The 14,559-nt window shown below is 40.1% G+C and overlaps 1 protein-coding gene across 1 annotated transcript; it reads left to right on the forward strand.

Annotated features, from left to right (window-relative positions):
- The first annotated feature begins 1,895 nt into the window (after positions 1-1,895).
- LOC143296419 (uncharacterized) lies at positions 1,896-12,679 on the forward strand. The gene is made up of 5 exons (XM_076608319.1): positions 1,896-1,983; positions 3,297-5,366; positions 5,600-5,826; positions 6,696-6,828; positions 7,237-12,679. Exons 2-5 carry the CDS (start codon positions 4,209-4,211, stop codon positions 7,405-7,407), a joined length of 1,689 nt encoding a protein of 562 aa, XP_076464434.1. The 5' UTR covers positions 1,896-1,983; positions 3,297-4,208; the 3' UTR covers positions 7,408-12,679.
- The last annotated feature ends 1,880 nt before the right edge of the window (positions 12,680-14,559 follow it).

The following is a 14,559-nucleotide window of genomic DNA, read 5'->3' on the forward strand; positions in this document are numbered from 1 at the left end:
ACCCGGGGAGAGAGAGAGGGGGTGGGCGCGGGCCGGGGGGAGAGAGAGAACCGGAGAGAGAGAGAGAGACTGAGAGCGAGACTAGGAGAGAGAAGATAAGACAATTAAGATAAGACAAGGCAAGATAAACCTCTTTATACTGAAGGAATAATAGATAAGCACTGCATGGTACTCACGGTGCTTTTTTGCAGCATCCAGTCCCCCGCCCTCACTGAACAAGGTCTACACCGGGCGGTGCGGCGACACTGACAAAACTCAACTTGAAATACATAACTTTGAGAGAGGGGAAAACACGGCCCGCACACACACACACACACACACACACACACACACACACACACACACACACACACACACACACACACACACACACACACACACACACACACACACACACACACACACACACACACTGACAACTGAGCATTGTGTTGATTGGACACGGTGAAATACACTATAGGAAAAAATAACAAAATGTCCAGTGAAAGAACTAAACTTGGCACACAACTGACACCACGGCAGATCAGAATGGGGGTCCAGGAAGGTGAGGGAGATTCTCAGTGAACCGTACACAAGTGACAAACAGTATCAATAAAAAGAGCAATTTCCATAACATAATGGCATAACTGAGGCGCCGAATTTTTGTCAGTTTTGTTTTGTTTTGGCGGAGGGGGGGGGGGGGGGGGGGGGGTTAAGGTGGTTGGGCAATGGTGTCATTTAATTGTTCAGTTCTGGAAGCCGGTGAGTTCCACATGATAGGGTGGCGCCTGGGTAAACCAGACTGAATTCATTTCAACAAGTCAGTTCTTGGGATTCAAGTGGGATATGGACTTGGGGGGGGGGGGGTGGGGGGGGGGGTTCCTTTAATTGATGCCAGTGAATTCAGTTGCAGAAAATTTGTTTATTAATGTTGGTGGTGAATTACTTGTCATCAGTAATCTTATGTGCATTGTTATTCCTCACTAAGTATGCTGAACTCTAATCTACGGCGGATAAGTGGGAGAATATTCGTTCAGTTTGTGTATAGTCTTGAGTCCAAACTGAGGAAGGTCTTTTTAACTGAGGATTACCAGCTTGAGCCCCAGAGAGAGACTGAGAGAGCCGAGAGAGAGAGAGAGAGAGAGAGAGAGAGAGAGAGAGAGAGAGAGAGAGGGACTGTGAGAAAGACAGACAGACAGACAGACACAGACACACAGACAGACACACAAACAGACAGACAGAGATAGACAGAGAGACAGAGACAGAAAGGTAGACAGATAGATGCAGTATAGAGACAGCCAGACAGTCAGACCGGAGACAGAAACAGAGACGAAACGAAACTCAAATCTTATTTTACCAGCTAAAGGGTGATGAGACAAGCACACTGGCAATAACAAAATAAGACTGCTTTTTTCCCACCCAGCCCAGGGGTATGAAATCTTATAAAAGTTTTTTTAAAATAAATAAATAAAAAAGAAAAAGAAAAAAGAGAGAGAGAGAGACAGAGACACTGAGAGACAGAGATAGACAATCAGACAGAGACGGAGGCAGAGAGGCAGAGAGTTGTTTTCCATGTGTGACTTGCCCCGATTTTTTTTTTTTTTTTTTTTTTTTAAGTGAGAAACATTCGTAAAGATCACTGGCTTTTACTTGTCAATCTCAGTGTCAACAAAGCCCCTCACGCCACCACCCCCATAAGATCATGGAATGTGTGGAAGAACCACACATCTGATGTGTCTTTCAAAGTGCTTCCCCCAAAAGTTTTCAATCCCCACCCCTCCCCATCCCCATCCCACCCCCGAAAAGAAAAAATCTGGGGTTGATATTATCAGAGAGACACTTTTGATGCATTGCACCGTCCGAAGGGAGCTAAGCACTCAATCCCTTCATAACAATTTTGTTTTGCCCCCTGACAACTCGACTTCCTGGACACAACGTGAATTCGTGATTTCCAAGTGAAACATTGTTGGCTTACTTCTGAACTACCACCAAATCATTGGAAGGGTAAAACCTAAATCACCGTGATTATAAGACTGACTGCTATAGGAACGCACATATTTTCTGTTTTATGTATAATATATACGAGTATTTATATGTTTGTCGGTGTCAGCCAGTTGTAATATCGATCAAGCAGACAGATCTACTGAAGTGGAGCTGTCATCATCACGATTCTCTATTTATTAAATTGAATAATTTGTCGATTAGACCTGTTGTTATATTAAGATAAGAATAATATTAAGATCGTGTACTTGCTCAAAGAACCGGAAGCATATTGGCTGTTTTGTATACTGCTGAAGAAAGGTGAAGTGCACACACAGTCTTACAGACACACACACACACACACACACACACGGAGTCTCGCTCTCTCTCTTTCACACACACACACACACACACACACACACACACACACTCAGAGGTACATCCACACTCTGCACATTTATGCCAATACAGTGATACAATTATGAAACCATGTTTTTTACGTTTGTTATAGAATCTACAGGGTAAATATAAGGTGAACCTTTTTTTTTTTTATCTTGGTGAGGGAAAGTGGTGGGGAGGGGGGCTTGGGAAGGGTTGATGTAGATATGTTCATTACATCTTTTCATCCAGTTTGCTCCCAATTGACAAGACTGAATGAACAATATTGACAGTCATTGACAGTGGTTAGTGATGTTCATCTTGTTTCACTTCTTGTCACATCACATAAAAAAGTTTTTCCTTTTCAAGCTTTTGATCAGACTTGAATTGTATACCTTACAGGTTCAAGAGAACTTGTGAGTTATTGTTTTTTTTTTTCCCCCATGGAAGTCATAATGTGTACATATTGAACACACAAAAACAATTTAAAATGAGACATTTGCTGAAAACGCACAATAGTCCCCTGTCTATAGAATTTATAGTTAATTTCAAGCACTTATTAGAAAGCACAGATTTCAAACTTGCTGATCTGGTAAATAAAAATAGGCAATGTATTTGATTATAAAATCCACAAAATGGATGAAACTTTTCATTGATTTTTGAAGATAACATGTGCAGAAGTATGGAGCAGTCTAATCTGAACTGACCTGATTAGGATTTCAGTCAAAAGGACAGTGCTTGTTACTGCATACATGTTTATGCCTGGTAGAGATATCAATCACTGTTAATGTGTACATGCTTACTAGAGATAATCTGTAGCAGTCTGTTGACCTATAAGATGCAGCTGTTGATTTGTAGTTGTTTGAACAGTTAAAGATGATATAACAATAGAACTTTGGATACTACTGGCTGGGTATTGATGTGTTCTTTTAGATTTGGTATGTTATTTTCTGTTTCAGGATGAGTTTCCTTGCATCAGGTTCTACAGCAAAGAATTCTTCAAGAAAGTACACACAATTGGCACAAGGACTGACGGAGAGTGAATGATTCATACGTAGACACCATGTTCAGTGACAGACTGTTTGGTTCCTAGAACCATTGTCAATGGATTGATGTTTTTTCTTCTGGCTGGGATGATGACTTTGGAACTAGGAATCATTGCAGTGGACTGACTTGTGTGTAGGTCTCACCTGTAGTCTGAGTGGTTTCAGAGGATTCAGTGTTTGGATACTGACCTTTCATGAAGGTTTGATTTAGAGCTGAATAAAGGCCATACAACAATGATAAAAAACAGTGGTGATGTTGAAAAGGCACACTCCAAAAAACAGAACAGATCAAAAGACTTTGAAGAGAAGGAGGAAACTGAAACTGTTAGACATAACCTTCTGGCTCCAGCCATTCCACAGAACGCACAGCGTAACGACTGAATACACCTACCTGAATGTGAGAACTTTCTTCAAAAGAAAGAGGAATCTTAAAATGGCCAGCATGGGCTGACTTGAAAGAGATACTACTGTCATGAATTAAAGTACTACTGCAATGATGGAATTCATAAGTGTGTAAAGTTTTGACAATGCAAAGGACAGTTCTCAAGACATTGCACTTTTTCATCGACAGGCATTGTGGTTGTTGAAAGCAATGATGACCTAATCAAAGGGGCTGACAGATTTTCAGATAGAAATTATCAATGAAATATATCACTGAGCAGTCTGGATTATTATCAGCAGAGCTTGCATAGTCTCTCTTTTTCGAGAGTCTTGATAAAATAAAAAAAAATTTAAAAAAGAAGTCATGTTTTTTCACTATTTAAATCAGAGCCATATTTCACGCATTAAAGACACCATCAAGTGAGAAGTGGTGTATATATATATATGTATATAACCAGTTACAATTCACAAATTATGGAAGGCACTAAGTTTCAGAAGGCCTCTGGTTCTTTACAAAATGGTTATAGCATTCCATTTGGTTGCAACCATGGATGTGAGAGTAATGGCTTGTCTGTGAAAAGGAAATCCAAATGCAGCAGTAGCTCCCACCCTGATACACACAAGGAACTGTGGTACAAGGAGGAAGCAGGTCATGCTGAAACTGGAGATGATTTGGAAGACTTCTTTCAGTCAAGAGAAATTGCCACCAATGGTGACAGTCACTTTGGTGACAGTAACGACAACACCAGTGATTTTGGTCCTGTGTCAGCATGGAGGTTGGATCATAATGGTCATGATGTTGTCAATGACTCAGCTGCAGGAGACAAAAATGATGATGATGATGGTGACTTAGGGGATGATGACTTTGGAGACTTCCGTGGACACGCTGGTAGTAAATCCCCTGTGACACTGGATCATAATGGTCATGATGTTGTCAATGATTCAGCTGCAGGAGACAAAAATGACAATGATGATGATTATGGCTTAGGGGATGATGACTTTGGAGACTTCAGTGGACACGCTGGTAGTAAATCCCCTGTGACAATGGATCATAATGGTCATGATGTTGTCAGTGATTCAGCTGCAGGAGACAAAAATGATGATGATGATTATGACTTTGGGGATGATGACTTTGGAGACTTTAGTGGACACGCTGGTAATAAATCCCCTGTGACACTGGAACGTAATGGTCATGATGTTGTCAGTGATTCAGCTGCAGGAGACAAGAATGACAATGATGATGATTATGATGATGACTTTGGGGATGATGACTTTGGAGACTTCAATGGACACGCTGGGACTAAAGCCCTTGTGACGTTTGATCATAATGGTCATGATGTTGTCAATGACTCAACTGAGGGAGACAAGAACGAGAATGATGATGATGATGATAATGATGTTGATGACTTTGGAGATGATGACATTGGAAATTTCAGTGGTCATGCTGGGAGTAAATCCCCTGTGACTGATTCGAGCTGGGCAAATTTTGCCTCTGCACCTATCAGTGAGGAAAAAGACAAATTCTGCAATAACTTCAGTATAAAGTCTGTTGGTGTCACAAACCCACCATTCAGTTCCAAAGCAACTTCTGATGCTGAAAAGGTAAACATGTTGACACTCATGTAATATAATGCATTGTACACACACACACACACACACACACACACACACACACACACACACACACACACACACACACACACCAAACTGTATATGAATAATTGAATTAAAATGTTTGCATGTGTGCATGCATGTGTGTTATTTGGTGGTTTCTTTTTTTCTTTCTTTTTTAATTTTTTTTTAGCTTATTTTGTTTCAATTTAAATTCTTTCCAGATTCAGTGGAGTACATTCAGGAAGCCACTCCTACATTGTTTCCCGGAAAGTCCAGCCCCAGCATTATCTCTGTGTGATGATGAAGGTGGTGATGACATCCTGAAGGATCCTTGGCAAGGCCTAGACTCTGCAAGATTATTAACAAAAGATCTAGGGTCCCCGGAGCCTGTTACTAAGCATGGAATTCACTTGCTCCCTCAAGGGCGGACTGTGCAGTGTCTGCCCAGGTAAGGCTCAACTGGCTGGGGGTATTTTTGGGGGCAGGGGTGTCTTTTGTTTTGGGAGGATGGGGGTGGGGGATATTTTGGGGGGTCTTTTTGGGGGGTGTTTGTTTTTCTTTTTTCCCCTTGGTGTGATTAGTTAGCAGGTTGGTTGGTTGGTTGAGTAGCTGGTTGTCTGTTAGGCAGGCTGGCTCAGTTCTTGGGTCAGTTTACTTTACTGTACTTTGTTTTTGTTGTTGTTGTTGTGATCATATATATATATATATATATGTGTGTGTGTGTGTGTTCAGTGCAGCAGGATTGCAATTCGCATAATGCTTCGTTAATAGTGATGAATGCATGAATCCATCTCTGCAGCAAAGACAGTTAATATGATAATGTATGGTATGTGTTGATTTCAGAACAAACTGATGTTTGTGTGTGTGTGTGTGTGTGAGAGAGAGAGAGAGAGAGAGTGAAAGAAGTAGTACTAGTAGTTGTCTTTAATTTTGTATCTTCCCACTTTTGGTGATGTCATACAGGAGAAAACAATAACAGTGTTCTAAGGGTTGGTGGTGGTGGTAAGGGCGGTCAAGAAGTAAATTTGAATTCTTGTGTGTCAGCGAGTGTGTATTGCAAAGGAGGGAACAGGTATGTTTGCAGAATTCAAAAGAAAAAAAAAAGAAAGAAATTGTTTCTCTCTCTCTCTCTCAGTTTGTGTGTGTGTGTGTGTTTGTCACTTTGTGTATGTATATGCATGCTTATGAGTGCACATGCATGGGTGTAGACAGTATACTTGCTGTTTGTTGCCAGCTGGAAAAGAAAGAGAATGCAAAGCAACAAAACAAACCCTGGTTGAATCAAGTGAAATTATTGTGCCTCTTGTTTTTCAACAGACAGGACGCTGGGGTCCAGTTATGGTGTGACCTTCAGAACGTCGACGACTCAGCAGCAGTGGGGTACCAGTGGTCACGTTCCTCAATCAGTCCGCGTCTCCTGCAGACTCTCAGCATCGACACTCAGAACATGGTACATACACAGTCTGCCATCTGTCCTTCTGTCATTCTTTTTCAAACTTGGGTGAAGGTCTGTATTTGTGTGTGTTTGTAGTAGTAGTAGAAGTAGTCTTCAGTTGTATGTCTTTCCTCTCAAAGTGATAATGGCTGAGAAGAAAAAGGTTTGCAGAATTATAATGAAAAAAAGAAAGAAATTGTGTGCCTGTGTGTGTGTGTGTGTGTGTGTGTGTTTTGTCATTGACACGTTCCATTTGTCTTGCTTGTAAGTCTTGTGTGTGTGTGTGTGTCTAAGTGCTTTGTCGTTGACATCTTCCATTTGTCTTGCGTGTAAGTCTTCATTATAGTGCTCTGTTTTGTTAATTTTTAGTAAAATGTGTTTCTTTATTTTATGCATATAATGTTGTCAATCCTTTTGTTACAGTTGATAGGGCACAAGAAACCCTCAGTTCCTGTCCTTACCACAGGCCTCAGTCTGTTGGGTCTTTCCCGTGGACGACAGAGGGAGACAGAATCAGGGAAGAAGGCAGCACCTGTTTCTACTCGTCTGGCACCAGGCATCCGTCCCCACACACGTCTACATTATACTCAGTAGGATGTGCTAAGATAATGGCAGTGAAAGGGTGACTGGGTGGTCGGCTTCAGTGCAGACTGATCGCACTTCTCTTCTCGCCCTTTTTCACTTTAACCCCTCCATCCCCATCCTGGTATTTTCCTTTCCTGTAATACATACTACTTATGATATATTGTTATGAATTATTATATCCACTGACTCAGTGAATTACCAGTCATTGATTTTATTAACCTTCACTTTACTTAGGCAGAGCAAGTAAAAAGGTTTTGGGGGACAAGTAAAGGTTTTTGTCTACTTGATCCCAGGACAACAAAAAGCATATGTGAATATCTAGCCCAGCTCTTGTTATTCTTTCTGCACCTGACAGCTGATGTGTTCTGTTTGATGAGAGCAGAACACCATAAGCTGCATGTCTTCTTGTCATCATTCAGATTTCGTATCTGAAGTTATGTGTTCCAAAGTTTGAAAAAATGTGTATCCATTTGTGACCAGTACCAATCTCTGTGATTGCATGTTTCAGGTTTTTTGTGACCTGTCTTGCCTCTGTGATCCCCTCCAGTCCCCCTGCCCCTCCCTGTGGGGATGCCAGGAGGCTCTTTCAGTATAAACAGTATTCACACCTTCAGGAAATTATGTATTGGAAATTTCCTCTTTTCTGTCTCTCTCTTTGTTTCTGGATTTTTCCTTTTCTTTCTGTCATCTCTTCCCTTCCTATTTTCTGCATTGCTGTATGTTTTGGGGGTTTTTTTCAAGAAAAGTTTGAAACTTTTTTTCTTTTTTTTCAGGAATTGATAATTGGGCATTCTTACTGTGTTGTTGTCTTCTTTGCGCCTTGTGATGTGAGGTGCCTGTTGGCAACGTTTGGTTTTGTATGTCTGCTTTTATGTAGGATTATGTGAATTAAGTTTATATTTATGTTACTGTTCAGGTTAGTTGTTGTTTTTTAATACTCTGTTGAAACATTGACGGAATGGTCAATGTCAGAGACATGTCCTAGGTTTATGAGCATGAATTTGACTGTACTTTGACTGCAATTTTCTTTTCCATGCATGTTTTTGTTTTCTTTCTTTTTTTTTCTTTTCCAGGTTCTAATGGACCAATATTTACAGTTTGTCAGCCCTGATTTGGCCCTGTGTGGTTGGCTTCTGTGATCATTAGTTGAATTGATTTTGTTAGCTATCTCTGTGACCATATGTGTCACTTTCAGAAGTTTCACCCCCTGTCTCTGTGATCATATGTGTGTCTGCTCAACACTCGGCTTACATCAGAAACTGACATAAGCTTACAGCTGGGCCAACAGCAAAGTGAGAGCTGTATGAACAATGGTTTCTCCACTGCAATGGGAAGTCGTTTACAGTTTTTTTGTAAAGGACTATGACTTTCAAACTAGGAGTAGGAGGAAAGATTTCACTGGATCGTAGTGCTGCAGACTTGGGGGCTAGCTGGCCTAAAGGAACCACCCCAACACTGACTGTCCTAAAACCCTCTTGGCTGAGAGAGCGGGGATGTAATTTGGGCACAGCAGTCTTCACAAAATCAAGTTCTAGACCAGACAGTTGGTCTGATGGTCTTAGCTGGACAGGAATGACTACCATACATATCATACATGTATCACTGTTGTAACCTGTCACTGTGACCCATCATCCACACCCACATACACAGCAATCAGAGCTAGAAACATTTGTGTTTCATTTTGTCCTCAGATTCTGTCTTCTCGTTTGTTGTTTGTTGCCTGTTCATGACAGGATGAATCGGACACATGTCTACATATTCACTCATTTCAGCACAAAGAGAGAAGAGGGTGTGTACTAGAAATAAGACAGAGTCACATATTTCTGGTTTCCAAAGAGAGGAACTTAATGCAAAATTCAATAGTGCCTGTAAGATGCGAAATTTCATACAGACTGGCTCTTTAACAATGCCTTTTTTTTTGTTTTGTTTTTTTGGTAAGCTTCTGAACTATTTTTATTGATATTTTTTCACTTTACTATAATGTTGTTTTTAGCACTAACTGCAGTTGTTGATACAGACTTGGTTGTGATTTTTTTTGCTTATTGCGTGTGAGTCTTTGAACATTATAATTGAAAAACTATACTTTGAGGTGTAGATTTTCCAGACCTGACAGCTCATGCATTTAAATCAATCCTCTAGGTGTATTGTTTTTCTGCCTGTCTGTGTCTAATCCTTTTCTTTTTGGGGGGCTGAGAGGAGGAGGGGGTTGGGGGGCGGGGAGGGGGGGGGGCTTTTTTTCTTTCCCCTCTGATGTTGCATTTTTGAAATTGGACATATAAAAAAAAAAGAACCCAAAACAGTATCAAAAACTGATTGTTCCCTTTTTGATTCATTGATTCAGTAAGTGTTTCTGGCTCTGGAATTTTTTTGTCAGTTCTGCTTTTTGTTGTGGTTTCTTCATATTACTTTTTCTTTTCTTCGTATATCTTTGTATTCAAAATGTATTTTATATTATAGTAGAGTTCGCTTGATCAACATGTATAAAAAATCTTCAGGAGACCAGAAGAATGATGCTGCGCTTGTGTTCACCAATACTCACGAAGAACACATTTGTGTTATCCAATACTCATGCTAAAACAATGAAGTCTAGTCTCAAGACAGTCTCAAACAGATCATTTTTGGTACTGACCAATGTCTGGTCTGTACAGTTTGTTTTGTGAGAGAGAGAGAGAGAGAGAGGTAAACGCTGAGTGAGAAATGTGGCAAAGTCATAAGTCATGATTGCTTTGTGAGCCATTTGTGTGGGTTACAATCCAACCTGGGCCAGTTTCAGTTTCTCAAGGACTGTTCAGACAAATCCATATATGCTACACCACATCTGCTAGGTAGATGGCTGATAGTAGCATAACCCTATGAGTTAGGCCTTGAGTGTTTGCATATATGTTTGTGTGTCTATCACAGTGGATTTCTTCAACAGAATTTTGCCAAAGGGCAACACTTATGTTGCCATGGGCTTTTTTTTTTTTTTTTCTTTTTCAGTGCGCCAGGTGCATGTGCACACAGGACCTCAGTTTAACATCTCCTCTGGATGACTAGATGCTCAGTTTGATTTTCCGGTCAAACTTGTGAGAAAGGATATGACAAGGATTCAAACCCAGACCCTCACAGACATAGTGTTGGCAGATAAGCATCTTAACCATTCTGCCACCTTCCCCTCAGCCAGTTGTAGAACACAGGGCAGGGCTGGGTTGCACAAACGATCTGAGCTTTTCTTCACATTGAGAATTAATTTGTGTCTACACTAATTTCATAGACTTAGGGAAAATTCTTGATGCTTTTGACAGGGACTTGTCAGTGGAGAGAAGACAGCTCATCTCTCACCAAGGAGACTGGGTTGTCAGTGTGTGTGTATGTGTGTGTGTGTGTGTGTGGCAGTGAAGGCTTCAGCTTAAAATACCTGATGCAAGCAAACTGAAATTAAGGGCAGGTACAGTATGTTAAAAAGGTCAGAGGTGAAACGTTAATGTTGACAGTGATAAGATTGGCGCATACTACATTGGATTGGGTGCAACTACTTGTTTCACACACACACACACACACACACACACACACATGTATATGTGATTATGTAAAATTCAGTTGTCATATCAGTTGTGAGTTAATTTTCAAAAAAAGAAGGATTTGTAAGCTATTGAATTATTTTGTGTGTTATAAATCTGTTACTCAATAATTTTTATTCATCTGTTAATGACTTGCATACAAGACATTCATTTTGATGATGAAGTGTTAAGGGACCAGCAAAATTTCAGCAATGATTTGTTGATTTGTTTACTCTTTGTTATATTCACTTCTCTTTTTATTCCAATTTGCACTTGTTTGCTTCATGGTAGCTTATATGGATGTGACGAGCAATAAAAATTACATAGGTGCCATTTGAAAATGATGAAGGCTGCCTTGTAATTGTCCTCAGGAAATTGAGATCAACTGATTATCTTTGAGAAGCAGCAAGATAATCAAGAATAATTATCTTTGCAGCTGTTGATACTTTGAGAAGTGTAATAGTCTTGTGAATTATATTGAAGCGTTGTTCCTATTTTTTTTCCCTTTATATTTCCTGTGTAGATTGTTTGTTTATATGATAACACGGTTGTTGTTTTTTTTGCCAGTGTTGTTGCTTGAAATGTGTTAACCATATGTCACAGCGTCACAGTTTTGATATCAGTGCACTTAGAAAAGAGTGGTCACAAACTATAGTTGTCTCCCTTCCATCGCCTATCACTCACAAGTTTTTATAGATGTATACAAATGATGTGTGTGAACAAGAACTAATTTTCATCACACCAGATGCGGTGAAAATTAATATGCAACTGCTCCCTTTTTTTGACCCCTTCTTTTCTATTTGTATCAAATAAATGTGAGGGCACCAAAGTTTAAGTGCAATATTTTCTATGCAGGCAACTCTTGTGACTTTGTCTCAAGACACAGTCCATAGTCTGCTGTCGCAGATATGGATTGATTGAATATGTGGTCACAGATATGGGTGACTGAATAAGTCATCACAGATATGAAGGATTGAATTCATCATCGCAGATATGGATGATTGAATACAGTGGTCACAGCTATGGGTGATTGAACATGTCATCACGGATGTGAGCGATTGAATTTATGATTGCAGATATGGATGATTGAATACAGTGGTCACAGCTACGGGTGATTGAACATGTCATCACGGATGTGAACAATTGATTTTCTGATTGCAGATATGGATGACTGAATACAGTGGTCACAGATAAGAATGACTGTGTATTATGAGTTTGATTCCACTGGCAGCTGGTATCATTTTCCCCAATGTGCATTCTGTTTTCTCTTTCTTTCCCTTCTGTTTTTCTAGTCATTTCAGTCGTGCAGTTCCCACCCCCACCCCCTCCAAATTGTGCTTGCTGTCCTTAAGTTTTCAGACATTTGATATGGTCTTCAGAATTCAAAGACATCTTCTTTGTGTGTATATCTAATCAAATAGATGAACAGACAAATAAACAAGTAATAAGTCATTAGTTTACCTTTTTTTTCTTCCTCTGTTCATTTTATTCACATTGTTTGAACCAATAAACTCATCATAGAGGATATGTTCACAGCATTGATGTATTTAAAAGCTTTGAAAAACTCATGACCCAAACAGATTTTGGTCAACTCTTGATTATTGATTTATTTGTTTTGCTTTTGAATAATACTAAATGATATTATTTTTCCTGTCTTTTAAATCAGTTCAAAAGTGTATGTGACTTTTTTCATCAATTGAATGCCCTGATTCATGCCGTAAATTTGAAACAGAGAGGGTGTGTGTCGGGGGGTGGGGGGGGGGGGTTGAGGGGGAGGGGGGGTGACAGGGGAGATTGGATAGATTCGTTTGCTAAGTCTTGCAGGTAAGAAGGTCTCACACAGCATGCAGTTTTTGGTGATGATGCAGCCCTCAGGATCAACTGGGGAAGGGAGAGGGAGGTGACAAGAGGGAGAAGAGGGGGTGGGGGAAAGGGGGAAGTAATGAGTAATTAGGGGTAGGATTAAGTAAGTTTGAATGTTAAAAAAAAAAATGATTGAACATGACTTTGTTTTTTTGGTGAAGAACTGGGAATGACTCACTGAACAGATGTGATTGTAATGATCAGTACAAACACACACACACACACACACACACACACACACATGTGTGTGTGTGTGTGTTTGAAGTCATTTACAGCTTAGTCTTTTGTGAAGGACTATGACTCTCAAACTAGGAAGCAAGATTGCACTGGCTCTTAGTGCTGCAGCCTTGGGGACTAGTTGGCATTTGGGAACCATCCCAATGCCAGCTGTCCTAAAACCTTCTTGGCCGACAGAGTGGGGATGTAACTTGGGCAAGACACTCTCCACTATAATCAAATTCTAGCCCAGATAGTTGGGACAGTAGGTGCCTCATCTGCTGTTCTGATAGACATAGTTGGACACGACTGACTATCATACATAAACAATAATAATGGTATTTATATAGTGCTGAATCTTGTGCAGAGACAAATCAAAGCGCTTTCGCACCAGTCATTCACACACATGCATAACTCTAAGACTGTAGAAACTAAAGACAAGGAAGAGGCAGGCAAGGGAGGCTATTTTGGGAAGAGGTGGGTTTTAAGGCCAGACTTGAAAGAGCTGAGTGTGGAGACTTGACGAAGCGAAAGAGGAAGTTCATTCCAATTGCAAGGTCCAGAGACAGAGAAAGAACGGCGGCCAACATGTGTGTGTGTGTGTGTGTGTGTGTGTGTGTGTGTGTGTGTGTGTGTGTGTACGTACTCTTACTGCATTTATTATTATTTTTTATTATTATCATTATCAGTATTATTATTTTCATTATAATTATTCCTGTCATTGGTATTATTATGTTGTTGGTGTTGGTGATGATACTCATTGAATTTTATGACATGTTTTGGAAGCTGACTGTTTCTGTAAACCATTATCTTTTTTTTTCTTATTGATATTATTATTATTATCATTATGACTATTATGATTTTTTTATATCAATATGATGACTATGATTATTATTGTTATGACTATTGTTATCATTATAGTTTTTATTTTTGTCGTTGTCATCATAATCGTCACTAGTCTGAATTGAACTTGTATTTCCCACACAGTACTCCTGGTCTATCAGTATCATGCTCAGGTTTTGGTGTAAGAAATGGTTGAATCAGACTGTGGAAAGAACATACATGCATATATACATGGCCATTGATTACTCTAATGTCTCGTCTCTCTTCTCCCTTCATGATCTTTGTCTCTCTGTGTCTTTCTCTTTTGCTCCCACTCTCTCTTTCTCTCCCTCTCTTTCTACGTTTGTAACCTTTTCGCACTCCCCTTCATTGGAGACCTTGGCATGTGATGAATAAATCGCCTGCATCTGTTAGCCGTACCTTTGTGACCTCTTTTGTCTCATTTGTCTTTTTCTTTCCAGTCACCTCTCTCCCTCCCCTTTTTGTATGATTTACTTTTGTCTTGCCATTCTTTTCTCTCATATCTCTATCCCCATCCCCACCCCCTGCCTTGACTGCCCTTTTTATATTTGTCTTCTTTTTCTGTTTCACCCCCTCCACAAACCCTTCCCGTCACCTTCCTCTTGTACTTTATGGTTCCCTTTGTTGGTGTTTCATGCGTGGTGGTCGGTCATTCTGTATGGACTGTGTAAGAGGGTTT

The sequence above is a fragment of the Babylonia areolata genome, chromosome 21, assembly GCF_041734735.1.
Source record: "Babylonia areolata isolate BAREFJ2019XMU chromosome 21, ASM4173473v1, whole genome shotgun sequence".
In the NCBI taxonomy this organism is placed as follows: domain Eukaryota; kingdom Metazoa; phylum Mollusca; class Gastropoda; order Neogastropoda; family Buccinidae; genus Babylonia; species Babylonia areolata.